Below are 22,375 nucleotides of genomic sequence, written 5' to 3'. Positions count from 1 at the left end.
TCTCCAGGGGAACTGTGTCAGAGGACACTCCAGAAGCTCCTCAAGGAAATCCCATTCTAGAGAGAAGATCCAGGACAGTAGCATGGACAAAAACCCCCTTGCCCAGTGGTTTTCAGGCCCGCGAACATCTCGCCCTTAACGGAGGGGAGGACTCATCCTCCAACCCTACAGTGCACCCATCTGCTCCATTAAGACTCCCCAATCATCTCCGGGAAAAGAAAAGACCGGTCAGGCCCGGAGAAAAACCTATATCGGGACCCACCGAGACGGAATTAGCCTCAGGATCAGACGACTGGAGGTAGCTTTTTTGTGGCAGAAGGGTCAGCAGCAGGGAGGGAGGCCAGCGAGGCCTGAAGCTCCTGTATCAACATGGACCACAGCTTGGCACAAGGGACGGGCTATACACCCGATGCCTGCCCTCTCCACTTAATGGAACAGAGAAGCGTCATCAGACCAGGCAGCCAGCCCATGTCCTGATACAGCAATATCCAGGAGTGTCCCCTGGGATTCAACTCCCAAGCTCACACACCCAAGGCCAAAGGCCACCAGTAGCCCATGGAATGGACAGACGTATACTGCTGGCAAGGTTTCCTTAGCCTTGCACACTTGTCTCACCATGTCAGCCTGAAACCAGGCATAAGGGACCGTCCCTCCGCCTCTTCTGAAGCAGGGGGAAACGCTGGGCTCTGCAAAAGCAGAGGAAGACCTGGCAGTGCACACAGAAGAATCCTTACCGTGGGTCTGATGCCTTCAGGGCAGCCTTCCTGTGGAAAGGCCTGCCCCCCCCCAGCGACTGGTGATGTTCCCCGCCTCCTGCAGCAGGTCCCGGACAGGCCGTGTCAGCGTTGGCGTGTCCTCCACGCTGCCTCCGCAAACCGGAAGCGCTCAACCGGAAGTCCGCAAGACCGGAAGTCCCGCCCCCGGGAGCACTTCCGGATCGCTCCGGCAGCGTGCATGCAGGAAGCGGCCGGCGGCTCAGGGAGGACGCCGGCCGGGGAGCTCAACAGCCTGCATCACCCCATAGGAGGCTCCGGAAGGCTGGAGCAGCGGTCCCCCACAGCGTGAGGGAACAGCAAGGGAGGAGTGGTGAAGGCCCGACCGATGCTGTCCGGCTTAAGGTAACAGGGGAAAGAAAAAAAAAAAAATATTATACTGTAGTTCGCCGGCCACCACAGCATAGGAGAAAAATAAAAACCTCTCCATGCCCCATGGGGACAGGAAAGACACTGGCTGTGGGAGGTGGGAGGGTCCTTTTAAACCTCTTGAACTTCCTGTCCCAATTAGGGCGTGGAGAGACAACCTCCAATGCTGTCGTGGAAGGGACTAGAGAAAACTAATTATAAATGCAAGTCCTTATGCCGTTACCCTTTGGGAACAACAGTCGGGTGCAAAAAGTTTTTGGACAGTGGCAGAATTTTATGATTTAATCTCCGTACGTCAGTACCATGGAGTTTACACAAAGTCACCCAGATGTGATTGACACCTAGGTTTTTACGCTTTCAGCAATTTTGCGTTTTGTGGACATTTTTATGGGCTCATAAGTAATTGACTGACGGCCCGTTTTATGCTTGTCTTCTCTAAGCCAAGTGGGTGCCATACGGTTACATTTAAAGGGGTTTTCACTACTAATGTGACCCCTTTTCGTTTGTCCTAACTCTTCCTAATTAACAATTTTCTAATATACTTCTTCTACCTACTCTGCTCCCGTAAGCTGATCTCTTTGCGGAATGTATATCCAATGGGTTGTCCAATGGAAACACGTGATCACCTATCCATTGGATAGGTGGTAACTTACTGATCGGTTGGTTTCCTACAGTTGGGAACGAGAAGATTTGTATCCCAGGCAGGGGACTTTATTCCCAGCTACAAAATAGAGTGGTACTGAGCATGCTGACTACTGCTCCATTTATGCTACATAAAACTTCCGGAAAAAAGCAAAAGCGCGGCCCCATACGGAATGACTGGAGCAGAAGTCCAACATGTGCACTGTCACTTCACCGTAAAAGTTCACTGTTCTGCAGAATGGAGCGGGTCACATTTTTTGGACCCCTGCTAATCATCTACGTATCACCCATACCAAGGATAGGTGATAAAGGGGCTATCTGGTGAAAACAGGTGAAGTATCCTTCACTTTTTTAGGAGTTTTCAAAGAACTGTATTTATGCAAAATCAAATTTTTCAGTCCCACAACTAATTATAATTATACACACACGTATATATCTATTATCACATATCACTGTAGAAGTGAGGACCATAATGTGTCTAGGAAGTGGCGGATTTCTGCCTCTCTGCTCTTGCCTGTCGAATTACCTGCATAAGGCCCGTTTTACACATCCGGCAAGTCGCCGGATCCGGCACGCCTGCAGTACAGTACATTCATTTACAATGGAAGCGTGATACCATGGGGACAAATGCGGTTGTGCATGAAGCACACAACCACATGGTGTCGTGCTTCCACTGTAAATGAATGTACTGTACTGCATGCGTGCCAGATTCGGCGAATTGCCGGATGTGTTAAACGGGCCTAACAAAGGCAGACTCTTAGTACAGACCATTGGAAAGGAGTAATGCCTATTGAGAAGTGTTGAAAAATAACTTCCCAAACCTTTAGTGCTGGCAAGATGACGATCAATGGAAAAAAAAAATGAGGGGCAAATTACAGAGCTTGTGAATCAGGACAAGTCCTGGACATATTAGACTGCTATAAGTACCAAAAACATTTTTTAAAGGAGAATTTTCACATTAAACATGCAGGCAGCATAGTGTAGAGCAAGAAGAGCTGACCAGGTTGATATATAGTTTTTTGGGAAAACACTCAGTATAAGGGTAGGAATCCACTTGCGAGACACTCGAGTGTATCCCGCATTGCCTCTCCCGGCATGGACTGCCTCTCTCCCAATGGGAGTGGGTCAGCTGCATAGAAATAGATGCAGCTGACCCGCTCCTGTTGGGAGAGAGGCAGTCCATCCTGGGAGATGCGATGCGAGATACGCTCGAGTCTCTTGCAAGTGGATTCCTACCCTAACTTGTAATTTAGTCATTTAAACCCCCAGTGTATATTATTAGGAGTCCAGTGGGTCGTCCTGCTTAGTGATTGACAGCTATCTCTGCATTTGCACTTATACAAAGAAAGTTGTAGGACCGCCTAGTTATACAAAGTGTAAAGATTTAGATGGCGTTCATGATTTGCTCTCCACCTGACTTTACAATACACGGATGCAGTAAGTGATAATTTATCATTTTATTCTGTATAGACAATAAAACAGAAGCGCGGACATAAGACCAGAACTGGAGATTAGGACGGGCGCATCTACCAGTTCCAGAAGAAGAGCTTGCTGCCATACTTGGATGGTTTCAGTTCTCCCTCGACAGGAGGGTTTGGTTCTGGTCTTGGCCTCGAGTGATAGACATTTTCTGGGAGAGGTCGGTCCGTTTTCACTTTTGTCACCTGATGTGGAAAAAACCCCCAAAAAAGTAAGAAAGCTATATATTTTCTACTTCAATATATTGCTCAAACAATTTCAAGGGATCTGTTGGAAGCAATAGTAGGGAGGAGAACCCCCCCCCAAACTAAAGGAACACTCGACCAATTATAGTCCGATTAAAGACTATGCTGGGACATGGGAAAGATTGGCGCAAGCAGTGGGACCGGCTAGAGTGAAAATAACCTGGTCACACTTTTTGGCACTCAGCACATCTCTTCATGCACCTACTAAAAACTTTAGAGGCCATTTAAAGGGATTTTCACACCTAATGTGACTCCCTTTCGTTTGTCCTAACTATTCCTAATTAACACTTTTCTAATATACTTTTTCTACCTACTCTGCTCCTGTAAGCTGTTCTTTGCGGAATGTTTATACCTTTATTGATGTTCTAGCTTTGTTCCTTCCGGTCTGGAGACCAGAATCAGACAACCTGAGCAGGGCACATCACTGGTAGGGCTGCCTATCTGTGAGTGACAGCAGTCTGGGTACGAATGCCCAGATCACACTTCACTCCACCCTCAGCCTGCTTTACAGGGCAGTGCTTTCATGCGATGTGCAGATCATGCAATGTGTTAAACTATCTAATGACTGGCACATCACAGCGCTAGTCACATGAATGCACCGCAAGGTAAAGCAGGCTAAGAGGAGAGTGATTTGCCATGCATGCCCAGACTGCTGTCATTCAAAGAAGCAAACTTGCCCCCACCAGTGACGTGCCCTGCTCAGTTTGTCTAAAGGATCTAAGTCAAAACGTAGAAATATACGCACCACAGAGAGATTACAAGAGCAGGGTAGGTAGGAGAAGTATATTAGGAAAGTGTTAGTTAGGAAGAGTTAGGATAAACGAAAGGAAGTCTCATTAGTAGAGAAAACACCTTTAAGACATTCAAGGAGCCCATTAAACTTTCTTGGCAAAAAGGCTTTCCCTACACCTCAATAGAAAAATGTCCGATCTCTATGCACCTTTAACTAAAATATATCTAACATTGCCAATTTTTGGACAATCTTTTTATGTATTGTCTGCAAGTGCAGTGTAGAGAGGATAGATAATCCACGGATTGTGAGAGAGGTAAGCTCCCAAGAGGAAAGAGAGCGGACATTCAGTAAAGCACGCACACAGGAAATAATAACCCTGCATGCTGTCGACAGCTGCTGGATCAGAAGCAGCAGCACAGCCAGTCATTTTAAGGAGTAGCACAGACTCTACAGCAACTTAACAGTAGAGAATTTTTAATGAGAAAAACTAAATTGGTGCAAAAGAGTATATGGCTTTTAATTTTTTGTACTCTGTCTACCAGTTACAGTAGAAAAAAAAAGGCCAGGAAAACAAGCAGTATCTTTAGTCATTAGTATATTGGATACAATGACTTAGGTGTACTTCTCACATAGCGAGATCGCTTCTGAGATCGCTGCTGAGTCACGGTTTTTGTGACGCAGCAGTGACCTCATTAGCGATCTCGCTGTGTGTGACACTGAGCAGCGATCTGGCCCCTGCTGTGAAATCGCTGCTCGTTACACACAGTGCTGGTTTATTTTTTGGACGTTGCTCTCCCGCTGTGAAGCACACATTGCTGTGTTTGACAGCGAAAGAGAGCAACGATCTGAATGTGCAGGGAGCAGGAGCCGGCTTCTGGCAGTCTGCGATAAGCTGTAACCAAGGTAAATATCGGGTAACCAAGCGAAGCCCTTTGCTTGGTTACCCGATATTTACCTTGGTTACTAGCGTCCGCTGCTCTCAGGCTGCCAGTGCCGGCTCCCTGCACATGTAGCCGGAGTACACATCGGGTAAATAGGCAAAGCGGTTTGCTTATTAACCCGATGCGTACTCTGGCTAGGAGTGCAGGGAGCCAGCGCTAAGTGGTGTGCGCTGGTAACCAAGCGAAGTGCTTTGCTTGGTTACCCGATATTTACCTTAGTTACCAAGCGCAGCATCGCTTCCACGCGTTGCTGCTGGCTGGGGGCTGGTCACTGGTGAGATCTGCCTGATTGACAGCTCACCAGCGACCATATAGCGACGCACCAGCAATCCTGACCAGGTCAGATCGCTGGTGGGATCGCTGGAGCGTCGCTAAAGTGTGACGGTACCCTAAGGACGAGAGTCCGAAACGCGTTTCATGGGATTGCACTGTACCTGAGCCAGCATAGATTCTTGTCTGTGGCAAAGACATTTCCTACCTCATATATAAACATGTAGCTGTCAGAGGTGAGATTATTAATCAGGTGGCGCTGGCTCATAGCCCCACCAACCTACAAACGATGGTCCTAATACAATCCCTTTAAAGCAGTGGGGGTACACTGACGAGCACATGGGTAGAGCTGCACAGGACCCTACCTTAGATAATTCTCCCAGATCTGGTCTCACCCAGCCGAGTTTGTCAAGGACACAGTTATCGAATGCCGCCTGCTGTTTACGACAGCGACGGAGTTCCAATAAGCCAGTGTAGTCCACACACGTCCAATATTCAGTAAACGGCTCAGCACAATGAGTCTTAATTTTCCTGAAAAAAAATATAAAATAAATAATAATGAATAATGGTAATAAACACAAGGAAAAAAAAAAGATTTTAAAATTCTACCCAAACTGATGCAAGTTAGCCCCAAAAATGTACGTAGCGTTAAAAGGATTGTCCACTACTTTGACAACACCTTCATAAATCATTTCATATTGATCCCCTCCCACATTGGCGCAGGGTTTGTGTGACACTTATGACCGCTGCAGTCAATCAGTGGTCACTAATGAGCTGCTTCGCTCATATGAATGTCGGACATGTGAGGTGTCAGAGCAATAATCTGTTTCTGGCCCTTTAAATGAGAGCTACAAGATCTAATGTTACCAGTATAAGCTCAGGCGATTTTCCCCGTTAATGACCAAACACAGTTTTGCTTTTTTTAGTACAATGTCTTAAAGCTGTATGGTCTTTTTTTCCTCATTCAGGTATTGATTCCATTTTTGCTATTTTGTTTGGTACATAGGGTCATGCCATCATTAAAAGTAGTTGCTATTCATTTTGTGTTATAAGGGTAAAAAGTGAAAAAAATAAAAATAAATAAAATAAGGCAAAAAGGTTTTGTTTCATTTGTTTCTTTTAATAGTACAACTACTACTAAAATGCTATTACTATACACCAAGATAGTCCTCTAATAATAATCTACGGCTGCTTAATCAGTGATTTTATCACAACTACACTAAGCTGGGCTGCTTGGATAAGTGACATCGCTGGAATCAGAACTTCTGCTCCTATACACTGTGTGCAGAATTATTAGGCAAATGAGTATTTTGATCACATGATACTTTTTATTCATGTTGTCCTACTTCAAGCTGTATAGGCTGAGAGCCAACTACCAAGTAAGTAAATCAGGTGATGTGCATCTCTGTAATGAGGAGGGGTGCGGTGTAATGACATCAACACCCTATATAAGGGGTGCTTAATTATTAGGCAACTTCCTTTCCTTTGGCAAAATGGGTCAGAAGAGAGATTTGACGGGCTCTGAAAAGTCCAAAATTGTGAGATGTCTTGCAGAGGGATGCAGCAGTCTTGAAATTGCCAAACTTTTGAAGCGTGATCACCGAACAATCAAGCGTTTCATGGCAAATAGCCAACAGGGTCGCAAGAAGCGTGTTGGGCAAAAAAGGCGCAAAATAACTGCCCATGAATTGAGGAAAATCAAGCGTGAAGCTGCCAAGATGCCATTTGCCACCAGTTTGGCCATATTTCAGAGCTGCAACGTTACTGGAGTATCAAAAAGCACAAGGTGTGCCATACTCAGGGACATGGCCAAGGTAAGGAAGGCTGAAAAACCACACCTCTGAACAAGAAACATAAGATAAAACGTCAAGACTGGGCCAAGAAATATCTTAAGGCCCTGTGCCCACAGGGCGTTTTTACAGCGTTTTTTCTAGCGTTTTTCATTGCTTTTTTTAATCAATAAAAGCAAGGAAAAAGCATCCCAGCAAAGTCTATGAGAATCAGGACTTGCTGTGCCCACGTTGCTTCTTTTTCAGTTGCTTTTTTTCTTGCTGAAAAAAGAAGCAACATGTCAATTGTTTTAGCGTTTTTTCCTGCTTTTTTCCCCAATTGACTTCAATGGAGTCAGGGAAAAAAGCAAGAAAAAACGCATGTGTAATGCCCACGTTGCTTTATATTTTATGCGTTTGGGCGTTTTTAGGGAGAAAAGAAAGCTATAGCTATGTAGATTCCTTCATAGAAGAAAGCCACATAGCCAGTGTCGGGAGCTGTTATCTTATCTCCCATTGTTTACCGCGACACCTCTGCAGGGACCCCCCGCTGACGTCACAAGGTAAAGAGTTCATCACAGCGGGGGATCTCCAGGAAATACCCCAGTAATCCTCCTGCATGAATTGTATTCACCTCCTGACATCCCTGAACTTATACAGCGAGGTGTCGCGGTAAACAATGCAGGGACCACCGCTGATGTCACAAGGTAAAGAGTTCATCCCAGCGGGGATCGCCAGGAATGCGGGGGGCATTGCTCGGTAATCCCCCTGCATGAATTGTATTCACCTTGTGACATCCGGAACTTCTCTGCAGCGACGTGTGGCAGTAAACAATGCAGGGACCCCCGCTGACGTCACAAGGTGAATAGTTCATCCCAGCGGGGGATCTCCAGGAAAGCCCCCGGTAATTCTCCGGCATGAATTGAATTCACCTCCTGACATCACCGGACTTCCCTGCAAAGAGATGTCGCGGTAAAACACCGCAAGAATACTGAATGCCCGATGCACAGCCTATGCCACATAAATGCAGGCAACCCCCGCTGACGTCAAGGTGAACCCCGAAAAACACCGGTGATCCTTCTGCATGAACTGTGTTCACCTTGTGCCGTGCACCAGACATTCAGTATTCTTGCAGTGTTTTACCAACACCACTCTACAGGGAGGTCCGGGGATGTCACAAGGTGAATACAGTTCATGTAGGAGATCCGCCGCTGGAATTAACTCTTCACCTTACTCACCTCTCTGCAGTCTCCTGGGTCACGTCCCATGGGCTCCAGGACCCGCCGGTAAGCAGCTGATTACGTCCATCGGTGAAAAGCCTGCCGGCTTTTTAATAAACAGATGATGAATCAGCTGATCTTCCCTGGACGTAAACGATCGGGTGATAGCATCAGCTGCTTACCAGCGGGTCCTGGAGCCCATGGGACTTTTAGACAATCAGCTGATGTGTAATCTGTTTCAGGTCCTTGAACCTGTGTCAGGTTCAAAGACCTGAATCCAATATCATCTGATCAGAAGGCAAACCGATCAGATGATGTGTCATCATCTGATCAGTTTGCCTTTCAATCAGGATTGGACACCGCGGGACCCTCGACCCAGGACTACTGCGGAGGGGGGTTCTTTAGTTCAATAAAGATGGAGTCACTAATTGTGTTGTGTTTTATTTCTAATAAAAAATATTTATCTCTGTGTTGTGTTTTTTTTATCTTTACTAGAAATTCATGGCGGCTATGTCTAATATTGGCGTGACACCATGAATTTCAGGCTTAGGGCCAGCTGATAATACAAAGCTGGCCCTAACCCCATTATTACCCAGTGAGCCACCCGATACCAGGGCCGCTGGAAGAGTTGGATACAGCACCAGAAGATGGCGCTTCCTATGAATGCGCCATTTTCTGGGGCAGCTGCGGACTGCAATTCGCAGTGGGGGGGGGCCCAGAAAGCTTGGGCCACCCTGTACTGCGGATTCCAGTCCCCAGCTGCCTAGTTGTACCTGGCTGGACACATTAATTGGGCGAAGCCCATGTCGTTTTTTTTTATTATTAGTTTATGAAATTCATGAAATAATTAAAAAAAGGGCTTCCCTATATTTTTGGTTCCCAGCTGGGTACAAATAGGCAGCTGGGGGTTGGAGGCCACCCGTACCTGCCTGCTGTACCTGGCTGGCATACAAAAATATGGCGAAGCCCATGTCGATTTTTTTTTTAATTCATTAAAAAAAGAACAAAAAAAACAAACACATAACCCAAAAGGGTTAGGGGTAAAAAAAAATGCTTAGGCTCTCGCTGCATTTTCTATTGCTAGGGTAACTTAAACAGCTACTGGCTGCTAACCCCTCCTGCTTGGTGTTACCTTCACTGGCAATGAAAAATCCAGTTAAGCCCTTTTTTCTTGAGTTTTTTTGCCAAAAAATTAAAAAAAAAATTCCATGGGCTTAGCCCAATTTTTGTGTCCAGCCAGGTACAACCAGACAGCTGGGGACTGGAAACCGCAATGCTGAGTGGCCCAAGCTTTCTGGGCCACCCGCTGTGTATTGCAGTTCGCAGCTGCCCCAGAAAATGGTGCTTTCATAGAAGCGCCATCTTTTGGCGCTGTATCCAACTCTTTCAGTGGACATGGTGCCAGGTGGCACGCTGGGTAATAAGGGGTTAATACCAGCTTTGTTTTACCAGCTGGTATTAAGCCCGAGATTCTTAATGTGAAGCCAAGTTTGACCCGGATATTAAGAATCTCCAATAAAGGGTTAAAAAAAGACACCACACAAAAAATACTTTATTAAAAATAAATACACAGACACACTTAGGGACTCCATTTTTTTACTCCCTCTCACCCCTCCTCAATCCTGGTCTTCTGTCACCGATCTAGCTCTGCTATATCAGAAAGCACGGGGGAGGAAGAACGCTTCAAATCCCCGTGCTGTCTAATCACTCAATGAGTTAGCAGAGACTGCAGGTTGGTAAGCGGTGACATCACCGCTACCACTGTTGCCATAGTAACCTAATGAGCAGGTTGCTATAGCAACGGTGATCTCCGAGCACCTGATTCCCGGCACCGCTATTCACCTGCATGAGCCGGTAAATAGCGGTGCTGGTAAACGATCTAATAGATCATCATTTTCCTGTCACTTTTATTCCAAAATGGAGATTGAAAAAAATGGGCTGAACAAGGAAATGACATCAGAACACCTTTTTTTCACATCCAACTTTAATGAGCTAAAACAAGCATTCAATAGTAACAAAAAAAGCATGAAAAGAAGCAGGAAAAAAAGCAGGAAAAAAAGCATGAAAGCATGAAAAAAAGCATGAAAAGAAGCATGAAAAGAAGCATGAAAAAAAGCATGAAAAAAAGCAAGAAAAAAAGCATGAAAAGAAGCAAGAAAATAAGCATGTAAGCATGAAAAGAAGCATGAAAAAAAGCATGAAAGCATGAAAAGAAGCACAGAAAAAAGCAGCTTTTTTTTGTGCTGAAAAAAAAGCACCGTGGGCACAAGGCCATAGGCCTTGTGCCCACAGGGCGTTTTTACAGCGTTTTTTCTAGCGTTTTTCATTGCTTTTTTTAATCAATAAAAGCAAGGAAAAAGCATCCCAGCAAAGTCTATGAGAATCAGGACTTGCTGTGCCCACGTTGCTTCTTTTTCAGTTGCTTTTTTTCTTGCTGAAAAAAGAAGAAGCAACATGTCAATTGTTTTAGCGTTTTTTCCTGCTTTTTTCCCCAATTGACTTCAATGGAGTCAGGGAAAAAAGCAAGAAAAAACGCATGTGTAATGCCCACGTTGCTTTATATTTTATGCGTTTGGGCGTTTTTAGGGAGAAAAGAAAGCTATGGCTATGTAGATTCCTTCATAGAAGAAAGCCACATAGCCAGCGTCAGGAGCTGTTATCTTATTAGCATTGTTTAGCAATTAGCATTAGCATTGTTTAGCGCGACACCTCTGCAGGGACCCCCGCTGACGTCACAAGGTAAAGAGTTCATCACAGCGGGGGATCTCCAGGAAATCCCACAGTAATCCCCCTGTATGAATTGTATTCACCTTGTGACATCCCTGAACTTATACAGCGAGGTGTCGCGGTAAACAATGCATGGACCGCCGCTGATGTCACAATGTAAAGAGTTCATCCCAGCGGGGATCTCCAAGAATGTGGGCGGCATTGCTCGGTAATCCCCCTGCATGAATTGTATTCACATTGTGACATCCCGAACTTCTCTGCAGTGAAGTGTGGCATTAAACAATGCAGGGACCCCCGCTGACGTCACAAGGTGAATAGTTCATCCCAGCGGGGGATCTCCAGGAAAGCCCCCGGTAATTCTCCAGCATGAATTGTATTCACCTCCTGACATCCCCGGACTTCCCTGCAAAGAGATGTCGCGGTAAAACACCGCAAGAATACTGAATGCCTGGTGCACAGCCTATGCCACATAAATGCAGGCAACCCCCGCTGACGTCAAGGTGAACCCCGAAAAACCCCGGTGATCCTCCTGCATGAACTGTGTTCACCTTTTGCCATGCACCAGACATTCAGTATTCTTGCAGTGTTTTACCGACACCACTCTACAGGGAGGTCAGGGAATGTCACAAGTTGAATACAGTTCATGTAGGAGATCCGCCGCTGGAATTAACTCTTCACCTTACTCACCTCTCTGCAGTCTCCTGGGTCACGTCCGATGGGCTCCAGGACCTGCCGGTAAGCAGCTGATTGTTTACGTCCAGCGGTGAAAAGCCTGCCGGCTTTTTAACTACCAGATGATGAATCAGCTGATCTTCCCTGGACGTAAACGATGGGATGATGCTATTAGGTGATAGCATCAGCTGCTTACCAGCGGGTCCTGGAGCCCATGAGACTTTTAGACAATTAGCTGATGTGTAATCTGTTTCAGGTCCTTGAACCTGTGTCAGGTTCAAAGACCTGAATACAATATCATCTGATCAGAAGGCAAACCGATCAGATGATGTGTCATCATCTGATCAGTTTGCCTTTCAATCAGATGATATTGGATCCGGATTGGACATCCCGGGACCCTCGACCCAGGACTACGGCGGAGGGGGGTTCTTTAGTTCAATAAAGATGGAGTCACTAATTGTGTTGTGTTTTATTTCTAATAAAAATATTTTTCTCTGTGTTGTGTTTTTTTTTCTTTACTTGAAATTCATGGCGGCTATGTCTAATATTGGCGTGACACCATGAATTTCAGGCTTAGGGCCAGCTGATAATACAAAGCTGTCCCTAACCCCATTATTACCCAGTGAGCCACCCGATACCAGGGCTGCTGGAAGAGTTGGATACAGCACCAGAAGATGGCGCTTCCTATGAATGCGCCATTTTCTGGGGCAGCTGCGGACTGCAATTCGCAGTGGGGGGGCCCAGAAAGCTTGGGCCACCCTGTACTGCGGATTCCAGTCCCCAGCTGCCTAGTTGTACCTGGCTGGACACATAAATTGGGCGAAGCCCATGTCGTTTTTTTTTTTTAATTATTTTATGAAATTCATGAAATAATTAAAAAAAGGGCTTCCCTAAATTTTTGGTTCCCAGCTGGGTACAAATAGGCAGCTGGGGGTTGGAGGCCACCCGTACCTGCCTGCTGTACCTGGCTGGCATACAAAAATATGGCGAAGCCCATGTCGATTTTTTTTTAATTCATTAAAAAAACAAACAAACACATAACCCAAAAGGGTTAGGGGTAAAAAAAAATGCTTAGGCTCTCGCTGCATTTTCTATTGCTAGGGTAACTTAAACAGCTACTGGCTGCTAACCCCTCCTGCTTGGTGTTACCTTCACTGGCAATGAAAAATCCAGGGAAGCCCTTTTTCCTTGAGTTTTTTTGCCAAAAATCTAAAAAAAAATGACGTGGGCTTCGCCCAATTTTTGTGTCCAGCCGGGTACAACCAGACAGCTAGGGACTGGAATCTGCAGCGCAGAGTGGCCCAAGCTTTCTGGGCCCCCTGCTGCGTATTGCAGTCTGCAGCTGCCCCTGGCGCTGTGTCCAACTCTCCCAGCGGACCTGGTGTCGGGTCGCACGCTGGGTAATAAGGGGTTAATACCAGCTTTGTTTTACCAGCTGGTATTAAGTCCGAGATTCTTATTGTCAGGCCAAGTTTGACCCGGCCATTTAGAATCTCCAATGAAGGGTTACACCACACAGAAAAAAATACTTTATTAGAAATAAATACACAGACACAGGGACTCCATCTTTATTACTCCCTCTCACCCCTCCTCGATCCTGGTCTTCTGTCACCGATCTAGCTCTGCTACATCAGGAAGCACGGGGGAGCAAGAACGCTTCTGCTCCTCGTGCTGTCTAATCACTCAATGAGTGAGCAGAGACTGCGGGTTGGTAAGCGGTGACATCACCGCTGCCACCGTTGCCATAGTAACCTAATGAGCGAGTTACTATAGCAACAGTGATCTCTGAGTACCTGATTCCCGGCGCCGCTATTCACCTGCATGAGCTGGTGAATACCGGCGCTGGTAAACGATCTAATGGATCATCATTTTCCTGTCACTTTTATTCCAAAATGGAGATTGAAGAAAATGGGTTGAAGAAGGAAATGATATCAGAACACCTTTATTTTCATATCCAACTTTAATGAGCTGAAACAAGCATTCAATAGTAACAAAAAAAGCATGAAAAGAAGCATGAAAAAAAGCAGGAAAAAAAGCATGAAAGCATGAAAAAAAGCAGGAAAAAAAGCATGAAAAGAAGCATGAAAAGAAGCATGAAAAAAAGCAAGAAAAAAAGCATGAAAAGAAGCAAGAAAAAAAGCATGAAAGCATGAAAAGAAGCATGAAAAAAAGCATGAAAGCATGAAAAGAAGCACAGAAAAAAGCTGCTTTTTTGTGCTGAAAAAAAAGCACTGTGGGCACAGGGCCTTAGACTGATTTTTCAAAGGTTTTATGGACTGATGAAATGAGAGTGACTCTTGATGGGCCAGATGGATGGGCCAGAGGATGGATGAGTAAAGGGCAGAGAGCTCCACTCCGACTCAGACGCCAGCAAGGTGGAGGCGGGCACTGGTATGGGCTGGTATCATCAAGGATGAACTTGTGGAACCTTTTTGGGTTGAGGATGGAGTGAAGCTCAACTCCCAGACCTACTGCCAGTTTCTGGAAGACAACTTCTTCAAGCAGTGGTACAGGAAGAAGTCGGTATTGTTCAAGAAAAACATGATTTTCATGCAGGACAATGCTCCATCACATGCATCCAACTACTCCACAGCGTGGCTGGCCAGTAAAGGTCTAAAAGATGAAAAAATAATGCCATGGCCCCCTTGTTCACCTGATCTGAACCCGATAGAGAACCTGTGGTCCCTCATAAAATGTGAGATCTACATGGAGGGAAAACAGTACAGCTCTCGGAACAGTGTCTGGAGGCTGTGGTGGCTGCTGCATGCAATGTGGATCGTAAACAGATCAAGCAACTGACAGAATCTATGGATGGTCGGCTGCTGAGTGTCATCATAAAGAAAGATGGCTATATTGGGCACTAATTTTTTTTTTGTTTTTGCATGTCAGAAATATTTATGTCTAAATTTTGTGCAGTTATATTGGTTTACCTGGTGACAATAAACAAGTGAGATGGGAATATATTTGGTTTTTATTAAGTTGCCTAATAATTCTGCACAGTAATAGTTACCTGCACAAACAGATATCCTCCTAAGATAGCCAAATCCAAAAAAACGGACTCCAGCTTCCAAAAATATTAAGCTTTGATATTTCTGAGTCTTTTGGGTTGATTGAGAACATAATTGTTGATCAATAATAAAAAAAATCCTCTAAAATACAACTTGGCTAATAATTCTGCACACAGTGTATTATGCTGCTCTCTGATTATGTGGCAAAAACCTGGTGACTGATTCCCTTTAAAGGGAACAGCACTCCTTAGGACGTTTCATATATTAACTAGTGATTTGTGACCATTTGTGCTTGGATCTCGTAAGAAGTACCCGAGTATAATGGAAGTCAAAAGGGAAGATTGACTTCCATCATACTGAAGTGGTGCTCACCTATGCGGTCAAGTACTTGTTACGAGTACAGAGCACCCGAGCATGGTAGTGCCCGCTCATCACTAGTTACTAGTACCGAGCACCCGAGCATGGTAGTGCCCGCTCATCAATAGTTACGAGTACTGAGCACCCGAGCATGGTAGTGCTCGCTCATCACTAGTTACAAGTACTGAGCACCTGAGCATGGTAGTGCTCACTCATCACTAGTTACAAGTACTGAGTACCCGAGCATGATAGTGCCCGCTCATCACTAGTTACTAGTACCGAGCACCCGAGCATGGTAGTGCCCGCTCATCACTAGTTACGAGTACTGAGCACCCGAGCATGGTAGTGCTCGCTCATCTCTAGTTACGAGTACTGAGCACCCGAGCATGGTAGTGCTCGCTCATCTCTAGTTACGAGTACTGAGCACCCGAGCATGGTAGTGCCCGCTCATCACTAGTTACGAGTACTGAGCACCCGAGCATGGTAGTGCTCGCTCATCTCTAGTTACGAGTACTGAGCACCCGAGCATGGTAGTGCCCGCTCATCACTAGTTACGAGTACTGAGCACCTGAGCATGGTAGTGCCCGCTCATCACTAGTTACGAGTACTGAGCACCTGAGCATGGTAGTGCTCACTCATCACTAGTTACAAGTACTGAGTACCCGAGCATGATAGTGCCCGCTCATCACTTGTTACGAGTACAGAGCACCTGAGCATGGTAGTGCCCGCTCATCACTAGTTACTAGTACTGAGCACCCGAGCATGGTAGTGCCCGCTCATCACTAGTTACGAGTACTGAGCACCCGAGCATGGTAGTGCTCGCTCATCTCTAGTTACGAGTACTGAGCACCCGAGCATGGTAGTGCCCGCTCATCACTAGTTACGAGTACCGAGCACCCGAGCATGGTAGTGCCCGCTCATTACTAATATTAAGCCCTTTTATTCTGCCCTATAATAACAGCAGAAACGTTGCGATCCGTATGGCCTTGTTCAATCTGAACCTAGTTTTGAAACAAAGCTGCTGTTATTATAGGATCTTAATAAATGAAGCTCCCTAAGGAGCGCTGTTTTCAATGGATTCTATGGATTTTAGCACAAGCAGATCCCGCCGGTATTTCAACTCTAATAATATAACAATGGTCTGCACTCAGACTGAAGCAAATGATGGTGCACGTGAAAAGAGGGCGATGGTATTTCGACTCTGGCGCTCCCTTATGCCTAATGTGTGCTGTCGACATGATTCATTGGAGTGAAGAATTAAAACCGGAGTCTCTGTCAGCAAACAATAACTGTTCAAACCAAGCACACGCGCCCGGTGCTCCCTTACATTTCAGTGCACCTTCTAACTTTTCTTACTTTCCATCCATCTCAACCCTATAAAGCCTGAACTGTCAATCAAGGAAGAAGGGAGGTGGAGAATACAAGTGGGAGGGAAGGTAGACCACACAGTTTGGCCATGTTATGTATGCACTTGGTGCCTCTGCTTGGTTTGAACAGTCATTTTGTGCTTACATCACGAGAGATGTGTAATCAGAAGATGAGCGTACAGACCAGCGCTCACGAATGGGCGGCTCTAAGGCCGGATTTCTATTGCCCACTCGTCAGCTTTACTGTGTAGACTGGGACAATGTGGGCACAGGATTGGGAATGGAATAGCCGCTTGTACTTTTGGATACCTAGATATGGCACTGCATTACCTGAAAAAATCTAGAGCGCATTCATTGACTTGTCTGCCTTCGTTCAGACACTTTCTTGGGTCTTTCTCTTCCCAGCGACACAACATGAACTCTTTATTCACCTTGTCACATTGGGACCCATAATGATGGGCTGCAGCCTTCAGCACAGCGGAGCTTACATTTACCTAGAGCGTTAAAAAAAAAAACAACAAACAACAAATTAACCCCTTTAGCCCCAGAGCGTTTTCTGTTTTTGTTTTTTGCTCCCTTTCTTCCGAGAGCCGTAACTTTTTTATTTTTCCGTCAATCTTGCCATATGAGGGCTTGTCTTTTGTGGGACGCGTTGTACTTTTAAATGAAACCATAAGTTTTACCATATGGTGTACTGGAAAACAGCAAAAAAATTCCAAGTGTGGAAAAACTGCAAAAAAAATTGTGATGGCACAATAGTTTTTGGGATGTTTTATTCACAGTGTTCACTATATGGTAAAACTGATGTTTAGGTGTGATGTCTCAGGTCGGTGCGAGTTTGTAGACACCAAACATGGATAGGTTTACTTGTATCTAAGGGGTTAAAAAAAAATTCACAAGCTGGTCCAATAAAAGTGGTATATGTTTTGCGCCATTTTCTGAAAACCGTAGCGTTCTCATATTTCGGGATCTATAGCTCAGTGACGGCTTATTTTTTGCGTCTCGAGCTGACGTTTCTAACGGTACCATTTTTGCGCAGATGCTACATTTTGATCGCTTGTTATTGCATTTTGCGTAAAACTTGCGGCGACAAAAAAACGTAATTTTGGCGTTTGAAATTTTTTGCCGCTACGCCGTTTACCAATCAGATTAACTGATTTTATATTTTGATATATCAGGCATTTCTGAACGCAACGATACCAAATATGTGTATATTTTTTATTTTTTTAACTCTTTAATTTTCAATGGGGTGAAAGGGGGGTGATTTGAACTTTTAGGGTTTTTTTATGTTTTAAAACTTTTTTTTTTAATTTTACTAGTTCCCCTAGGGGGATATAGCGATCAGCAATCCGATCGCTCTGCACTATCTGCAGATCTCAGCTACAGAGCTGTAAACAGCAGATACGCTCACTTCCTGATTCATTCGGCTACGGGCCGAGTGAAACCGAAAGTGACTCATGATAGCTAGAGGCGTCATCACATGGCCCTGTGTTACCATGGCAACCACCGAAAGTTACGTGATCACGCACGTGACTTCCGGTGGGGGCGGCGGTAAGTGAAAATAATGGCCGCGCGCATATACATCTCGCTGCCAGACTTTGGCAGCGAGATGTAAGGGGTTAAATGTTCCGGGTGGAATGTGATTCCATTCGGAACATGCAGGCACACATGCCAGCTGTTGAAAACAGCTGATATGTGCGCGGATCGCCGTTACCTGCCCACGGAAGAGGGCGGGGATTAACCTCACACGATCCATGACGGATAGATCCATCATTGGTCGTGAAGGGGTTAATTCTATTCTGGGAAAAACAATTCAATACATAGATAATTATTTTATAGTGGCAACAGATTTTGCAGGGTTTTAGAATAAAAGGAACACTGGAAAGTAAAGGGGCCGTAGACTTCTGGACAACTCCTGCTTAGTCATTGGGGCACAAAAAACAAAAACTGAGCTACAATTACCCTCCCCAGGTCCAGCACTGCCTTTCAACAGCTGCACGGGCCTTCTTGATTGTTACTGATGTCAGTGGCTTGTTCCATCTACAGCAGCTGGGCTGAGTGATTGGCTGTACTGTTGTCAATGTGACTTCATCACTGCAGTCAATCACTACGGTTAGCCGCTATAGATGGCACAAGCTGGGGACCTCGGTGATTGTCCGCAGCGCTGTCAAACTGACTTCGCTGCTGCAATCAAAAACGGACCTCAGACGTTCAACATGAGATGAACTGGGGACCTCAGTGATTGACTGCAGCACTGTGAACGGGACTTTACCTCTGCAGTTAATCATTGAGCTCAGCTGATTAGGATGGCATCAACTTTGGTGATTGGCTGCAGCACTGTCAGCGTAACTTCACCTCTGCAGTCAATCACTGAGCTCAGCTGCTGCAGATGGCATGAACCTTAGTGATTTGCTGCAGCCAAAAGCTGATCTCAGACACTACATACAGCATAAGGTTGGGACCTCACTGATTATCTGCAACACTGTCGATGCAACTTCTCCTCTGCAACCAAAAACTGACCTCAGATGCTATAGACTGCATGAGTCGGGATCTCAATAATTGGCCGTGGTTGTGGCGCTGGCAACGTAACTTCGCCTCTGCAGTCAATCACTGAGCTCAGCTGCTGTAGATGGCACGAACCTTAGTGATTGGTTGCAGCGGTGATGCTTCTTCTCTTCTGCAGCCAAAAACTGACCTCAGATATTACATACGGCATAAGCTTGGGACCTCGATGATTAGCTGCAGTACTGTTGATGTGACTTCTCCTCTGCAGTCAATCATTGAGCTCAGTTGCTGTAGATCGTATGAACCTTAGTGATTGGCTGCAGCACTATCGACGTGGCTTCTCTGCTGCAACCAATCACTAAGCTCAGATTCTATAGACTGTATGAGCAGGGGACCTTAGTGATTGACTGAAGAAGTGAAGTAATGTTGACAGCACTGCAACCAATCACTGCACTCAGCTGCTGCAGATGGCATTAACCTTAGTGATTGGTTGCAGCGCTGTCCACGTGACTTCACCTTTGCAATTCAATAACTAAGCTCAGCTGCTGTAGGTGGCATGAACCGTAATGAATGGCTGCAGTGCTGATAGCGTGACTTCTCTGCTGAAGCCAAAACTGACCTCAGACATTACAAACAGAATAAGCTGTGGACCGCTGTGATTAGCTGCAGTGTTGTCAATGTGACTTCACCCCTGGAGTCAATCACTGAGCTCTGTTCCTGTAGATGGCATGAACCTTAGGGATTGGCTGCAGCACTGTTGATGTAACTTATCTGCTGCAACCAATCACTGAGCTCAGATGGTATAGACTGCATGAGCTCAGTGACTGACGAGTTGAAGGAATTTTGACAAAGCTGCAACCAATCACTGTACTCAGCTGCTGCAGATGGCATTAACCTTAGTGATTGTCTGCAGTGCTGTCATAGTAACCTCTCTGCTGCAACAGTTGAGCTCAGATGTTGCAGATGGCATTTACCTTAGTGATTGTCTTCAGCACTGTCAAAGTAACTTCTCTGCTGCAACAATCACTGAGGTCAGATGCTGTAGATGGCATTAACCTTAATGATTGGCTGCAGAAAAGAAGTCACATAATCAGCGCCGCAGCCACTCAGCTCAGATGCTATAGACTGCATGAGCTGGGGACCTCAGTGATTAGCTGCAGCGCTATCACCTCTGCAGTCAATCACTGAGCTCAGCTGCTATAGTTGGCATGAACCTTAGTGATTGGCTGCAGCACTGATGATGTGCCTTCTTCTCTGCAGCCAATCAACACATCCCGGAGCAGTGTGGCGGAGAAGCAGCGCTGGACCAGGGGAGGGTGAGAAGCAGCGCTGGACCAGGGGAGAGTGAGCAGTGCCCAGTTGGGGTCTCTTTTTATTACGTCCCTGACTTGAGGCTATTATGGAGTAATAATCTATTACACAGGACGCCTCCTATAATCACCTCTGCACTTGCATGTGCAATACCAGACACAACCAGTGGCCAGAGAGGCGCTGTGTGCACTTGCACTGGAGCTGATACTATGGGAATGGATTAGAAATGTCCTTTATTTCTATATTGTAAAGTCGGTCCCTGTATTCTCCATATTTTGCACGGTATGTGTCTCCTAACATGCAGACGCTGTGCCATCTGTCAAAGTCTCCCGCTATATCAGAGCACACCTCCTCCGTGCACACATACCTCCTGCACTGACAGCTCGTCAGCCGTGGGTAGCTCCACGGTCCCGGGCATGGCTGCGTCCGTCCCCGGAAGGTCAGCCCACTGCGCATGCGCGATAGTCTTTCATTCCCGTCGCATAAAATATGACGTCACCGCGTCCTAATGTCGCTACAGCGATAAGGTGACCGCTCTCGGTACACGGCGGGAGCCCTCCTTATTCAGCAATGTCTCCATACATGAAGGTGCTCCGGGAGTGACGGCTCTGTCAGTCAGCAGCACGACGTAAATTACAGCTGCTCGTGTAAACCCAGCTGTGATTGGACTGTGGCCGTCACGTGATCCCCGGTCGTCATGGTGAAGCTTCATACACTGTTGGCATAGGAGGTGATGGAGTACACGGGCAGCCAGTATATTGGGGAGCGGCAGAATGGAAGGTATGGGGAGCAGGGCATGACAGAGTGTGGAAACAGCAGCCAATCAGATCCCAGCTTTCAATTTATCAGGCTTTCTGAAATATGAAAGAAACAACCTGATAGGTTGCCATGGGCAACAGCTGCTTATTTTCTTTGCACAATTTTTCTGTTTCCATTAGTGTATTACTTTCTGGAGCTTCCCTTTAAGAAGAACGACCATAGTAGTTTTGGTGCTGTGCCACCTATCCTTCTCACATTTTAGCCTCATCCCATACACAACATAATGATGTGATTGCGGGGGTCTGACACCCGTCACCACCACCGATCACTACGGCAACCTGATGTAAACAGTGATGAAGCCGGTGCAGCACAGCTCTGTACACTGTGAGGTGGCGCTGTTCAGTTTGTGGTAGTACGGCACAGCTCTGTACACTGTGAGGTGGCCGCTTTCAGTTTGTGGTAGTACGGCACAGCTCTGTTCACTGTGAGGTGGCCGCTTTCAGTCTGCTGTAGTGCGTCACAGCTCCGTACACTGTGAGGTGGCCGCTTTCAGTCTGCTGTAGTGCGTCACAGCTCCGTACACTGTGAGGTGGCCGCTTTCAGTCTGCAGTAGTACGGCACAGCTCTGTACACTGTGAGGTGGCCGCTTTCAGTCTGCAGTAGTACGGCACAGCTCTGTTCACTGTGAGGTGGCCGCTTTCAGTCTGCTGTAGTGCGTCACAGCTCCGTACACTGTGAGGTGGCCGCTTTCAGTCTGCAGTAGTACGGCACAGCTCTGCACACTGTGAGGTGGCTGCTTTCAGTTTGTGGTAGTACGGCACAGCTCTGTTCACTGTGAGGTGGCCGCTTTCAGTTTGTGGTAGTACGGCACAGCTCTGTTCACTGTGAGGTGGCCGCTTTCAGTCTGCTGTAGTGCGTCACAGCTCTGTACACTGTGAGGTGGCTGCTTTCAGTTTGTGGTAGTACGGCACAGCTCTGTTCACTGTGAGGTGGCCGCTTTCAGTCTGCTGTAGTGCGTCACAGCTCTGTACACTGTGAGGTGGCCACTTTCAGTCTGCTGTAGTACGGCACAGCTCTGTTCACTGTGAGGTGGCCGCTTTCAGTTTGTGGTAGTACGGCACAGCTCTGTTCACTGTGAGGTGGCCGCTTTCAGTCTGCTGTAGTGCGTCACAGCTCTGTACACTGTGAGGTGGCCACTTTCAGTCTGCTGTAGTGCGTCACAGCTCTG

At 46.3% G+C, this 22,375-nt stretch overlaps 2 protein-coding genes across 4 annotated transcripts in view; one reads left to right on the top strand and one right to left on the bottom strand.

Moving 5' to 3' along the window:
• Window positions 1-3,226: 3,226 nt before the first annotated feature.
• NDUFA8 (NADH:ubiquinone oxidoreductase subunit A8) lies at window positions 3,227-21,003 on the bottom strand. Its single transcript, XM_075324099.1, has 4 exons — window positions 20,756-21,003; window positions 16,903-17,066; window positions 5,818-5,983; window positions 3,227-3,448 (listed from the first exon to the last, which is right to left on the bottom strand). The coding sequence occupies exons 1-4, from the start codon at window positions 20,804-20,806 to the stop codon at window positions 3,311-3,313; spliced, it is 519 nt and encodes a 172-aa protein (XP_075180214.1). The 5' UTR covers window positions 20,807-21,003; the 3' UTR covers window positions 3,227-3,310.
• Window positions 20,869-22,375, top strand: part of MORN5 (MORN repeat containing 5) — a 64,527-nt gene continuing 63,020 nt past the window's right edge. For all 3 annotated transcript variants that reach the window (XM_075324102.1, XM_075324100.1, XM_075324101.1), the window contains exon 1: window positions 20,869-21,168. In XM_075324102.1, the coding sequence (XP_075180217.1) occupies window positions 21,122-21,168 (47 nt within the window). In that variant the 5' untranslated portion in view covers window positions 20,869-21,121. The remainder of the gene's footprint in view (window positions 21,169-22,375) is intronic.

The sequence above is a fragment of the Anomaloglossus baeobatrachus genome, chromosome 9 (assembly GCF_048569485.1).
Source record: "Anomaloglossus baeobatrachus isolate aAnoBae1 chromosome 9, aAnoBae1.hap1, whole genome shotgun sequence".
NCBI classification, from domain to species: Eukaryota; Metazoa; Chordata; class Amphibia; order Anura; family Aromobatidae; genus Anomaloglossus; species Anomaloglossus baeobatrachus.
The sequence above is the reverse complement of the archived record's forward strand: the minus strand, read 5'-3'. Positions and strand labels throughout refer to the sequence as shown.